Below are 13,770 nucleotides of genomic sequence, written 5' to 3' on the forward strand. Positions count from 1 at the left end.
TAGTGTATTGCATGTACTGTTTATTAATCAGAATTAAAAGAGTGAGTATTTTGCTTGAAAGTGAAAGAATAATAATGATATTCCATCAATTGGCTTTTCACATGAATTTTATAAATATTTGCACAGACAAATTTATCAGGGAGCTCTGTGAAAAGAAAGTTATTTTGGTTCTCTACAAGAACCTTTAAGGACAGACAATGTCTTCCATTTAATTAAAATTTAGCTTCCTTTCAGAATTGCAAAGCTTTAATGAAAATTGTACATTGTCATTAAATGATTTTATTTGGTTTTCTTCAAGCTAATAAGCACAAGTGGGTACCACTCCACTTAGATGATGTAAGACCAGACAGTCAAGAAAGACCAGGATCTCGGAACAGCTCAAGATGTCAACCTGATGCAAATAAATCATCATATAATAATAGGAGAAATGATACACGAAGTAAGTTACCTTCTAAGAGAAAAAGGACACTAAAGAACTTAGTGTTAATGTTCATAATTTTATTTTATTTATTTATTTTTAAAGATTTTATTTATTTATTCATAAGAGACACAGAGAGACAGAGACAGAAGCAGAGGGAGAAGCAGGCTCCATGCAGGGAGCCCGACGTGGGACTCGATCCTGGGACTCCAGGATCACGCTCTGGGCTGAAGGCGGTGCCAAACCACTGAGCCACCTGGGCTGCCCAATGTTCACAATTTTAATAACTGTGTAAAGTGCAAACTACTTGAGAATAAGTTGCAGACATTGAGCCCTTTTAAAAAAAAGATTTTTATTTTTTAAAGATATTTATTTATTTATTTATTTATTTATTTATTTATTTATTTATTTATTATAAAAGATTTTGATTTATTTATGAGAGATACAGAAAGAGAGGCAGAGGGAGAAACAGGCTGCCCCTAAGGAGCCCGATGCAGGACTTGATCCCGGGCACCAGGATCATGCCCTGAACTGATGGCAGATGCTCAATCACTGAGCCACCCAGGCACCTCAAAAAAAAGATTTTTAAAATTTATTCATGAGAGACACACAGAGGCAGAGGGAGAAGGCTCCTCTTGGAGCAGGGTGCCTGATGTGGGACTCAATTCCAGGATCCTGGGATCATGACCTGAGCCGAAGGCAGACTCTTTAACTGACTGACCCACCCAGGTGTCCCCACTGTGCTCCTTTTAACACTAAATACTTTTAGAGTATATATAGAACAGTAATGTGGTATGACTGTTCACAGGCTGACTTTCCCCATAATGTCCTTTTCAGTTTTTTTTTTTCTCCCTCCTTTCCAGGATCTAATGTGATATGCATTGCTTTAATCATTTGTTCTCTTTAGTCTCGATTAATCTGGAATAGTTCTTCTGTTTTCATCTTTTATGACATTGTTTTTTTCTTCCTAAAGACTTTGAGACAGGTGGTAGATAACTCTCACTTTGGGATTTTTGGTGTTTCTTCATGATTGGATTTGGGTTTTGAATTTTTGGTGGGAATACTGCAGAAATTAAATGGTTTTCTTCTCAGTGCATGGAAATGCACATGATCTTGGTTTATCTTATTGCTGATATTAGTTAACTTTGAGCACTTCGTTAAAGTGATGTGCTCTAGGTTTCTTTATGATATGTTTTTTTGTTCCTTATAATTAATGTGTAATTTGCGCGAGAGACTTTAAATTTTGGAAATACCCAGTTTTTCATCAGACTTCCACATGACTTTTCTTTCTTCTTTTTTTTTTTTTTCCACATGACTTTTCCATTGATGATTCTTGTCTTATTTGGTTATTACCATAATCATTGCAAATGCTGATTTTTCTTACTGTATCATTACTTCTATATTTACTAGTTGACATTCCACTCTAAGGAATGGCTTCCCTTATTATCAATGTGGACTTAATGGCTTATTTTTTTTCAGTGGATTATAATCCATTACCGTGAGTTTTTAGCTCAATGTTTAGATTTTCCTAGATTTGGCTAATGAGAGCCTCTTATGGGTTATTTGTGACTCTTATTAAAGAGTCAACTTTACTGAGCTATAAATTATACATGTATAAACTATGTTCACATGTAATGTTATTACTTAAAATTAAAGATCGTTTCCCAGATATGTTATATCAACAGGATTTCTCACATTTCAGAAAGCAGAGGAGGACAGTAGGATATGTTACAACAATTAGATAGGCATTTGGTTTTATAGGTCTCTGCTGAAATCTTAGGTCTGATAATTTTCAAAGTATATATGTTGTCCTGTGAATGGAGAAGCTCAAGAAAATGTTGCAGGGGTGTCTGGGTGGCTCAGTTGGTTACAGTCTGCCTTTGGCTCAGGTCATGATTCTAGATTCCTGGAATTAAGCCCCACGTCGGGCTCTCTGCTCAGTGGGGAATCTGCTTCTTCCTCTTCTCTGTGCTCTCTCTCCCTCTTTTCTGTGCTCTCTCTTCCTCTCAAATAAATAAATAAACAATCTTAAAAAGATTACAAACATAATACTACCACCTGAAAGTTTCCAGTTATATTATGAAAAACTTAACACACAAAAAGTTGAAAGAAATTGTACAGTGAATACTTGTTTAACCACTACCTAGAGTTGGTAATTTTGCTATATTTAACTCATCTATGTGTTGAATCATTTGAAAGTAACTTGCAGATAATCATGACACTTCAGCACTGATGTCCTAAGAAGTTGCAGCATCTAGGAAAATCAACAGTAATTCCCTAATATCATCTGAAATCTAGTTATATTTGTTCAGTTGTCCACAAAATATGACTTTAAAATTATGAAACTTGTCTACAGAAAAACTGACATTTTTTACCTTTGTATCATTGTTTTTCAAATATATTACTTTGTTATATTAAAGTAATATATATTTATAGTTAACGATTTTTCTTACTAGATATTGGGAATATGGGATGCCTGGGTGGCTCAGCGGTTGGGCGCCTGCCTTCAGCTCAGGGCATGATCCAGGAGTCCCAGGTTCGAGTTCTGCATCAGGCTCCCTGTATGGCGCCTGCTTCTCCCTCTGCCTATGTCTCTGCCTCTCTCTCTCTCTCTCTCTGTGTCTCTCATGAATAAATAAATAAAATCTTTAAAGTAAATATTGGGCATGTAAGAAAACATGAAGGTTGTAACGAACCTTGATCAATGCTGGGAACTTAGCACCAAGTTTAGAAAAGCATATTACCATTACCCTTTACCCTTGAACTTCCCTGTGTGCCCTCTTCAATTTCATCCCACTTCCTCTCTTCCCAGAAATAAAGGCTTGAATGTTTGGTTTTTGAGTATTTTTACTTGAAACTGCCATTCAGTATGATGTCATCAATATATTCTTTGGCACTAATTTTTTTCACTTTGATTTTCTTAGATTTATGCATGTTGGTTGTATTGTTGTGAGTCCTTTTCCCTGCCGATGTATATTTCACTATTTGATAAAATCTGTTATTGGTAGACATTTGGATTGTTTCTGGTTGTTATTTTTTAAAAATATTTATTTGAGAGAGCATGAGAGAGAGCATAAGGTGATGAGGGGCAAAGGGAGAGGGAGCAGCAGACTCCCTGCTAAGCAGGGACCACCCCATCTCCCCCACGCGGGGATTGATCCCAGGACCTTGAGATCAGGACCTGAACCAAAGGCAGACACTCAACCAACTGAGCCACCTAGGTGCCCCTATTTCAGCTTTTTGATATTAAAGTGGTACCGTGTATGTCTTTTGCATGTTTTCCAGTAAACATGTACAAGAGATTCTTTGGGGTAATTTCTTCAGATTGCAGCCCATGTACTGCAATTGGTGTACTGGGTCATGATCAGGTTTTTAAAGAAATTGATAGGCTCTAGAGTGCTTCACTCAAAATATGCTTTTCATGACAATTGTGTTTATTTTTAAGATTTTATTTATCAGAGAGAGAGAACAAGCAGTGGGGGAGGCGCAGAGGGGCAGAGAGAGAAGCAGAGTTCCTGCTGAGCAAGAAGCCAGATGTGGGGCTCTTCCCCAGAACCCAGAGATCATGACCTGAGCTGAAGGCAGACACCCAACTGACTGAGCCATCTAGGCACCCCAACAATTCTGTTTAAATTACAAAAAAAAAATTTGTGTGTTTTAGGGTGTAACATAGAGAGTAGTAAGACTTTCCTGTGGGTCGAGACAGATGTGTTTGAAAAAGACTATATTAAGATACACATTAAAGAGGATCTAGGGCAGTAGTTCTCAATGGAAGTGATTCCCCCCTTCTCCCCCTTAAGGGGGCATTTGGCATTGTCTGGAGATAGTATTGGTTTTCACAACTGGTGGGTGGGGGGTGAGTGCCCACTACTGGCATCTCTTGGGTAGAGGTCATGGATGATGCTAAACATCCTCCATCTCCCTACACTATCTGGCTTACAATGTCAACAGTGCCAAGGTTGAAAAACCTTGGTCTCTAGGATATATGTACCTTCAAATTTATTTGATTTTTCCAAATTGTTTTTCAAAGTGGATGTGCCTGGCTTTGCTCTTGCTAATGGTATACAGTGTTCAACCTTTTTCTGTCTTGGTCAGTCTTTGATATCATAGGACCTTAAAATTTTGTCAACCTATCTTAATACTCTGTGTTAATTTTCATTTCTCTGTCTTAATTTTCATTTCTCATGACCACTGAGGCTGAATGCCACTTTCTATATTTATGGTCCATTTGCATACCTGTTTGTGTACCTGTCTTTTAGCCATTTTTTCCCATTGAGTTACTATGTTTATGTGTGTGTGTGCACTGATGCATTGTATATATATCCTGGATATAATTCCTATATTGTACTACAGATATTTTCCATTATTTTTTAAGATTTTATTTGAGAGAGTGCCATCACAAGCAGGAGGAAGGGGTAGAGGGGGAGGGAATGCCCGACTCAGGGGGCTCGTTTCCTGGACCCTGAGATCATGACCTGAGCTGAAGGCAGACGCTTAACTGACTGAGCCACCCAGGTGTCCCTCTTCTAGTTTGTTTTGTGTTTTCATTTCCTTTTATCTTTAAAAGGAATGTCTTTTACTTAAATTGAGACAACTGCTCCTTAAACATTTTATAAAAAGTTACTTTTAATTTTTGTATAATGCAAAGTCAGTTGTTTTAGAACTCCTTGAATCTTCAACAGTACCATTTTAACAAAGAACCTCTTTATCTTTTTATTATGTTATTTTACTTATTAGAATGTCTTCTTTATACGTCGATATTATTGTAGGCCTTTTATGCTGGGGACATTTTGACAAATTCCTATGAAATCTCTTAAATTTGTATCTATCTGAAGAATGCCTGGTCTAACAACCAGTTACAAAGTGTGGAGGGGATAGTTTCCATGTTTTCATAAAAATAATCATATTATTCACCGTTGCAGATTGGAATGTATAAAAATAATTTTGTTTTTAAAAGGTTGGAGGCGTGATAGAGAAAAGAGAGACGATCAAGATGAAGTTTCCAGTGTGAGAAGTGAGGGTGGCAATATCCGAGGTTCCTTTAGAGGCCGAGGAAGAGGCCGAGGACGGGGAAGAGGACGAGGCAGAGGAAATCCTCGACGTAGGACATTAATTTTTTGTTAAATTAGATGAAGTTTGAAAAAGTGTGCAAGTCCTTTTAATTTTCCCCTATTCCATATAATGTTTTAACTGATTTTTTTTTTTTGGTCTGATAGTAAAGATAGTGTTATATTTGTTATCCGTTGAAATACTTTGGATTTTTCTTTATATGGACTATTTCTCTCTCTTTTTTTTAATTTGTAATCATTTTTCTTTTTTCTTTACTCACATCAAGTGAACTTCGATTACTCATATGGTTATCGAGAACATGGTGAAAGGACTGATCAGCCATTTCAAACAGAACTTAATACCAGTATGATGTATTACTATGATGATGGTACAGGTGTACAGGTGTATCCTGTGGAAGAAGCATTGCTTAAAGAGTATATAAAACGCCAAATGTAAGTCAGACATAGATGGGATAGTAACATCAAACTTTAACATCATTGATAGTGATGTTATTATAATACATTTTCTAAGCTGTTTATTAGTAAAATTGGAAGAATTTTGTGTTATATGTTTTCTAGAAAATGTTAGTAAAATATATGAAATATTTTTAAAAAACTTACATTGGTTCATGTTGTGTTATATAAGATGCCCGCTTTGTCTACTGTTCAGGTATTTCTCTGTTTAAGGGATATTAGTTGAAAGGATATTGTCGTGGTAGTAGATGAGTGGGTAAATATAAAACTGCGATATGTATATATATATATATATATATATATATGAAGTTGAACAAAGCCTGATTTCTTATTTGCAAATATACGTTTATATTGAAATTTGCAAGTGAACATAAATGGCAAAATATGGTTATATATTTTACTTTCTTAGCAAATGATTTCAGAATTCTAAGTTTTCTTTGTGACACATATTGAAAGGGAACTACATCTTTTGTAGTTCAGACTTTTTACTCTACTTCTCATAATGGTTGCCTTCTGAATACTGAAGTTGAAGTTAGAATATTCTATTGTCTTTAAGAAAAAATAACCCTTGTACACATTAGTATTGTATAGAATGTTTTGCATATTTATATAGTGTGTTTATACAGTGGTGAAAAAATGTCCCCAAGTGATTTGCATAACCTGTTTGCTGAAATTTGACTTTTTTTTATTCTTAAAAAGTGCCGAAAAAGCCTAGTTTTGAAAGGGTTGTAAGCATCTTAAAAACATCTGCCTTTATTTAAGAAAGAAAACTGACTCTACTCTGTTACTAGAAAATAATTTTTTCATCAGCATCATCCAGGCATCTTCCTGGGATGCCTTCTTGGTGGATTTGATTGGCTTACATACAATATGAAGCAGCTTGCTTATTTTGTTCTTGCTTCTTCTGTTACAGTTGACGCAAACACTGAAGAAAAGGGCCTTTTTATGGGCAGAAAGTGCCTGGCATGTGGCTATCAACTTCAAACCACTATTCCTGTCTTTTTTGTAACTCTTACTGCCAGGTCCCTTCTGAGACCTGACAGTGGATATGCAACTCCATGTCAGGATAATCGGCCTCCAGTGTGCTCATACAAGTGAGGGAGGAGCAGAACTACTTCAGTGTTGACAAAGTTTCTGATCATGCAGTGTAGAATCCAGAGCTTCTAAGGTAGGACATGATAATGTCCCCTAGGACACTGAATAAAATGTCAGACACAACATTGGGCATGACTCCTTTTTTGGTTATTGTTTTAGCAGTAGGGTTTTTGGCAGATGTTAGAGAGCAGGTTTAGAAAGGCTCTTTACTATTAATCATTCTTTGATTAGTGGACTTCTGGATTTGAGGAGTCATGCTTTTTATCTTTGTTATCTTTGAGGTTTCTCGTAGGCTCATTGATTAGGGTTTACATTTTTTCTCTTTGAGAAGTTAGTAAAAAACTTCCTTGCATTTGTGGAAAATTGTGCTAAATGTATTTTGAAGACGCTTAAAACTATTATGGATGATTGAGTTTTTAAGATTATTTAACTGAAAAACATATTGATAATTTGTCATTTTTGGTGTCAGAATATTAAAAATTTAAGATCTTGATGATTTCTAGCCAGGAGAGTCTCTTCTGGCATTCAGATTTAGGGATGAGTAGTTTGTATCCCGTTAGAAGTTTAAAGACATATATACTGTAGGTAATAGGATGATTGAGAAGTTTTGTGTAAGAACAGTTTTAATTAGTGATTAAATTAAATGTCATAATTTGTGAAAATTTAGAATTTAAGCATATGTATTTTGTGCCTACTATGTCAGGCCTGTGAAAATCAGGACTTTTGAAGTGTCACAAAAATTAGAACACATGTATTATGTGCCCACCACATGCCAGGCACTGTGAAAAGGGCTTTTTTTAGGTATAACAAAATCAGAATTTTTTTTCTTAACGTTTTTTTCTTCAGTGTTTAAGATGAGTAAATGATTTACTGGTGTTAGTGAGATGTCAGTAATATTTCACTCATCTAAGGGGAGCTTTGATAGTCGGATAAATATCTGAGTATAAAGAAATGACGTATTTACATTTCTAAACTAAGACTTTTTTCTCCCAGTGAAAAGTAGCTTAAAGTCATTTCTCATTTATGGGTGATTATTTTTTCAAAGTTAGAATTTCACCTAAATGTTTCAAGGATATCTTTAGTCACCCAGCATTAACACCAAAGTATATGATCTGGTGTACTTTCTCATGATTTGCCACTGATCTTTGAAAACTGTTTGATTTGGAAGCATTATAGGATTATTAACCTATAGGCCATATTATCATTGATGTCATGTATTTCTTTTGTATTCTTTTCTGCATTTCCCCCCATTTGTCCTCTTGGTCTCTCTAGAATCCTATTATTCTTTATGGAGGCTGTAATTTTAAATGTGTTTCTCAAATGCCATTATTAAATATATATGTATTATCTTTGTGTCTTGGAACTTGTAGTTATTGATTATGCAGTTTTTTTCATTTACATTTTTCACGGTACTTTCCTAGAGAAGATTAAGGTATTTGACCTTTTTCTGTATTTTTACCTCCATGTACCTCATAGTACAATAGATATTCCTATTTAGCTATATATTCTGTTTATTCTTAATGTCTTTTATAGTTCTCTCCATCAAAGAAAAAGGGAGATCTTACAAATATATAATTGATTGTGTGTATATCTGTGCTTCTGTAGTCACTAATTTTTTACTCAGCATTGTGCTGATTGTTAGGATTCAGAAATAGTAAACAATGTCAGTACCCTATCAATTTGAAAAACAAAACAGAAACTGTAATCTACTCCATAAACTTGACAAAGGATACTTCCAAAACTAATGTTCTGCATAGTGATAGGGAAAAAGTTGGAAGGGAATCTGTTGATGTGTTTAGTCATTATTTAGTGTTTAAGTGAAGCTAGTTAAAATAACTTTTAATGAGAATTTTCACTTAATTGACTCATTTAAAAAAATCAGTTACTGAATTATTTTAAAGTAAAATGCTGGTTAATTCTTTATACTTCTACTTAGATCAGTTTTACCTAATGTTAGGTTTTTGGAAGAGAATCAGTATTCTAAATTTCTTGCTACTCATGGATAAGAAATTATTAACTCAGTAGGGTTTTGCTCCTTCTTGTATTTACCCTATATATCTCAGTTGTATTTAATCTTTATGTTATTAATAAAATAATTTTAAAGCCATTGATATATAAGCTATAGATATTTTATATCCTTTTGAATAAATGACTTAAACTTATGTTCATTTCTTTTTGTTTATGTTTCTTTTTTTCAGTGAATATTACTTCAGTATAGAAAATTTAGAGCGGGACTTCTTTCTTAGGAGAAAGATGGATGAACAAGGTTTCTTGCCTATTTCCCTGATTGCTGGTTTCCACCGTGTTCAGGCTCTCACTACAAACCTTAATCTCATTTTAGAGGTAATTATTTGTTTACAAAACAGTTACAAAACAAAACAGTTACATTCAATTTTGTGGTGAACCTAAAACTGCTCTGAAAAGTATATTAAAAACCTTAAGGGCAAAATGCAAAAATCATCTGTAGTTGCCTAAGGCTTAGACTACATCTCATGGCTTTTTTTCATTTTATAAAGCATGTACACACAAGAATTAAGGATACTATAAATGATAAATGTAAAAATAAAATTTTTCCTCATTTAAAAAAAAATGTCTAACCTTGGAAAACCCCTCATGGTGTTCATTAATGATGTTTCCACCTGTTTTTAACCTGATCCTTCAAACTTGGATCTTCTAGGTCCGTTAGTCTTCTTGGGTTGCTGCAAAATAGCATATATTTCTATTCATTAAAATACTGAGAATTCTTCCTGAGCTGTAGAAAGGCTAATTTGAAATAGTCTTTCCACTTGTATTCTAATGCTTTTATTAATTTTTTTGTCTGCACTGTTGTAGAAATGCTTTGAACATTTTTGGTTTTCTGTTCCCTGTATACATTTAATCAAATTTTCCCTTTTACTATAGTTTTGCTGGACCTACATTCTTGTGCCCCTGTGTAGCCAATCCCTTTTCCCATACATAACCCCTGAAAGCACTGATCTGATTTTTGTCCCTTTAGTTTTGATTTTTCCAAAAAAAAATAGTTACATGTTTGTATGTAGTTTGTTGACTTTTATTTCTGATTTCTTTCACTCAGCATACTGCTTTTGAGATTTATTCATGTACATTATCAGTAGTTCGTTCGTTCTTATTGTTGATTAGTATTCTACTGTATGGATATACCACAGTTTATCCATTCATTGGTTGATAGACATTTAGATTGTTTCCAGTTTTTAGAGATTATGAGTAAAGCAGAAAGGTCTTAGTATGGTGTATGTTTCCATTTTTGTTGGGTAAATATTGAGGATTGTGATTGCTGGCATGTATTTTAAGTATATTAACTGTAAGAAAGATATCCAAAGTGGGTTTGACCATTTTGCATGAGTTGCATTTGTTATATAGCCTTATCAGCACTTAGTATTATCAGTTTTTTGGAATAATATATATGTAGTAGTTTCTCATTGTGGTTTTTTTTTTTTTTAAAGATTTTATTTATTTATTTATGAGAGACATACAGAGAGAGGCCGAGACATAGGCAGAGGGAGAAGCAGGCTCCATGCAGGGAGCCCGATGTTGGACTTGATCCAGGGTCTCCAGGATCATGCCCTGAGCTGAAGGCAGAGGCCCAATCACTGAGCCACCCAGGTGTCCCTCATTATGGTATTAATTTGCATTTCCCTAATGAATAATGATGCTGAGCACCTTTTTTTTCTGTGTTAATTACCATCGGTGTACCTTTTTTTGTTGAAAAGATCCACATATTTTGCCTATTTTTAATGGCATGTTTGTTTTCTTATAATTGTAAGAGTTCCTCTGGATACAAGTCCTTTGTATTTTACAAATATTTTTTCCCAGGTTTGGACTCATATTTTTATTTTCTTAACAGACTTCTTTGATTTCTAGCAATTTTTTTTAAACCTATGTGCTCCATGATTTAAAAACTAGCTACAGGAAGATTCAAGATTTCAAAAACAATATAAACTAGTGATTTGCTATTTGTTAATGTGTAATTGAGTTTTTGTCTTATGAAAGAAATTACGTCAAGTACTGCCATTATAACATTTGTTTATTTAAAGAAAACATCTAAAAGTTTCTTTATACTATAATTTGAAGAAAACTTAGTTTTTTCCTGCAAAGCTTAGTCTTCAGAAAAATGTTATTATATTCATAGTAGAATGAGTTTATTAACTACTTCTGTCATCTCTCCTATAGCAAAAATCTACCTCAGTTGTCATTTTTCATGAATTTGTTACTGATTTCCCCTACTCTGTATTTCTTTAGGAATCTGTTGTAATTTCATTATTGTATGCTTTTTTGGTCTTTTGGTATTTCCATTAAGTCCTCAGGCATAAGTTTTAGGTTATTGATTATCTGTTTCCTTATAACTTAAAGCATTAGGGATGAGATATTTAAAAGAACTTTTGTGTTACTATTATGGTTAGAATTACTGTGTTTCTATGAAATACAGAAATACGGGATCCCTGGGTGGCGCAGCGGTTTGGCACCTGCCTTTGGCCCAGGGCGCGATCCTGGAGACCCGGGATCGAATCCCGCGTCGGGCTCCCGGTGCATGGAGCCTGCTTCTCTCTCTGCCTCTCTCTCTCTGTGTGACTATCATAAATAAAAAAAAAAAAAAATTGAAATACAGAAATACATAAGCACAGTGATTTATTTATTTTTTTTAAAAAGATTCATTTATTTATTCATGAGAGACACAGAGAGAGAGAGGGGCAGAGACACAGGCAGAGGGAGAGAAGCAGGCTACTCGCAGGGAGCCCAATGAGGGACTTGATCCTGGATCCCAGGATCATGACCTGAGCTGAAGGCTGGCACACAACCACTGAGCCACCCAGGCGTCCCAAGCACAGTGATTTAGAACAGCATAGGTCTACATTCACTTAATATTCATTTTACACCACTGTTTGTTACAGTGGGGAAGTTGTCATTTTTCTGTTAAGAATCTCAGGTTTCATTGGGCTTTGCAATATAAGCATATTGAGAGCATGGACTTGAGAACCTGCATACACATCCTTGTAGTTTTGTGACTTTGTGCATTGTCCTGAGACTTCGGTAAAGTGGAAATGGTAACAGTACATACTTCATAGGGCTGTCTAGATGAAATGTGTAATGATATAGTATCTGGCACACATAGTAAGCCCTAAATAAGAATTTGCTATTATTGTTTGTCTTCAAGGATGCCCTTCTATTGTTGACTCCTTTTTATGGTTCTTCTTTTCAATTCTATCAGCTTTTTGTTATATGTATTTTAATATGCTCAAGTCTTTTCTTTCTTGAAAAACCCTCAAAAGAAGCAATTTTATTTCACACCCCTATCTGCCTTGGTTGAGGTTTTCTACACATCCAATCTTACTGAATCTGTTTCTTCCCATTCATTTTCAGCTTCCTGTATGTGCTTTTGTTTTTTACATTGATATATATGTAGCGTTAAATGATTGCTATTATAGTGATATTTATCACATAATTATAATACAGTATTGTCTGTAGTCATTGTACTGTGCGTGAAATCTCTTTGGATTATTCACTACTTGTCGCAAGTTAGTCCTCTTAAAAAACATCAGTCTTATCCCCCCACCTGCTGTTTCTTGGTAACCACCATTTAACTTTTTTTCTTTAAGTTTAACTTTTTAAGATTCCACATATAAGTGATATCATATAGTATTTGTCTTCCTCTGACTTACCACATTTAGCATAATGTCCATAAGGTCCATCCATGTTGCAAATGGCAAGATGTTCTCCTAACTCATGGCTGAATAATATTCTGATACATAGATATATATGGATATATCTGATGTGTGTGTGTGTGTGTGTGTGTGTGTGTGTGTGTGTATGCTTGCATGCATGCCTGCATGCCGCTCTTCATCTGTTGTTGGGCATTTAGTTTGTTTCCCCCATCTTAGCTACTGTGAATAATGTTGCAGTAAACGTAGGCATGCAGATATCTCTCCAGAATCTGTTTTCATTTTCTTTGGGTGTATACACAGAAGTGGAATTGCTGGATCATATGGTAGATCCAATTTACTGCATTCTTGATTTTTGCTCCACAGCTGAGAGCTATTCGTGACTTCCTTTTTTAAAAAAATATTCAATTAATCCTTGATCTGTAGCTAATCAGTTGTATAACTAAGTTACTTTTTCATGCTTGTTTTCTCATTGTTAAAATAGGGCAAATAATACTTAAAATAGAGTATAAGGCCTTAAGAGAAGTAATTAATATAATATTTATAAGGCTCTTAAGCTATTCATACTATTCTCATCTGAAACTATTTTCCAAATTGACTGACTATGGTTCCTCAATCTGTGTGTCTCTGACTTATCTCTAAGTCTTTGCACTTGGAAATCTTTTCTTTTAGTATGAGGCATAGGACAGGAACTAGGAATACATTATCTGTATATTCTAACATTGGTGGTTGTTCATAGTAATAAATACCACTAAGAAAAGGACCTAAATTAATAATTAGAAAAGCTTTCAGGTATCCAGAATTTTTTTTTAAAGATTTTATTTATTTATTCATGAGACCGAGAGGAAGAAACATAAGTAAAGGGAGAAGCAGACTCCCTGTGAGGAGACCGATGTGGGACTCGATCTCAACCACTGAGCCACCCAGGCTCCCCCAGAGATAGTAATTGAATACTATAACTCATTGTTTAGGAGTTCAAGATAATCATGGTTTGGTTTAAATAAAACTCTTGTTTTGTCTAGATCTTTTTCTTAATTTTGTATAAAATATAATTTTTGTG

General features: G+C 34.7%; 1 protein-coding gene across 11 annotated transcripts in view; it reads left to right on the top strand.

The window, feature by feature from the left end:
• The window catches only part of LARP1B (La ribonucleoprotein 1B), a 130,896-nt gene that overhangs the window by 15,803 nt on the left and 101,323 nt on the right, over positions 1 to 13,770 (top strand). For all 11 annotated transcript variants that reach the window (XR_008663349.1, XM_055317071.1, XM_055317072.1 and 8 more), the window contains exons 5-8: positions 299 to 439; positions 5,376 to 5,519; positions 5,754 to 5,919; positions 9,234 to 9,378. Coding sequence is in view for 10 of the 11 variants with exons in the window: in XM_055317071.1 (XP_055173046.1) it covers positions 299 to 439; positions 5,376 to 5,519; positions 5,754 to 5,919; positions 9,234 to 9,378 (596 nt within the window). In the remaining variant the exon portion in view is untranslated. The remainder of the gene's footprint in view (positions 1 to 298; positions 440 to 5,375; positions 5,520 to 5,753; positions 5,920 to 9,233; positions 9,379 to 13,770) is intronic.

This window comes from Nyctereutes procyonoides, unplaced genomic scaffold (genome assembly GCF_905146905.1).
Source record: "Nyctereutes procyonoides isolate TBG_1078 unplaced genomic scaffold, NYPRO_anot_genome, whole genome shotgun sequence".
NCBI classification, from domain to species: Eukaryota; Metazoa; Chordata; class Mammalia; order Carnivora; family Canidae; genus Nyctereutes; species Nyctereutes procyonoides.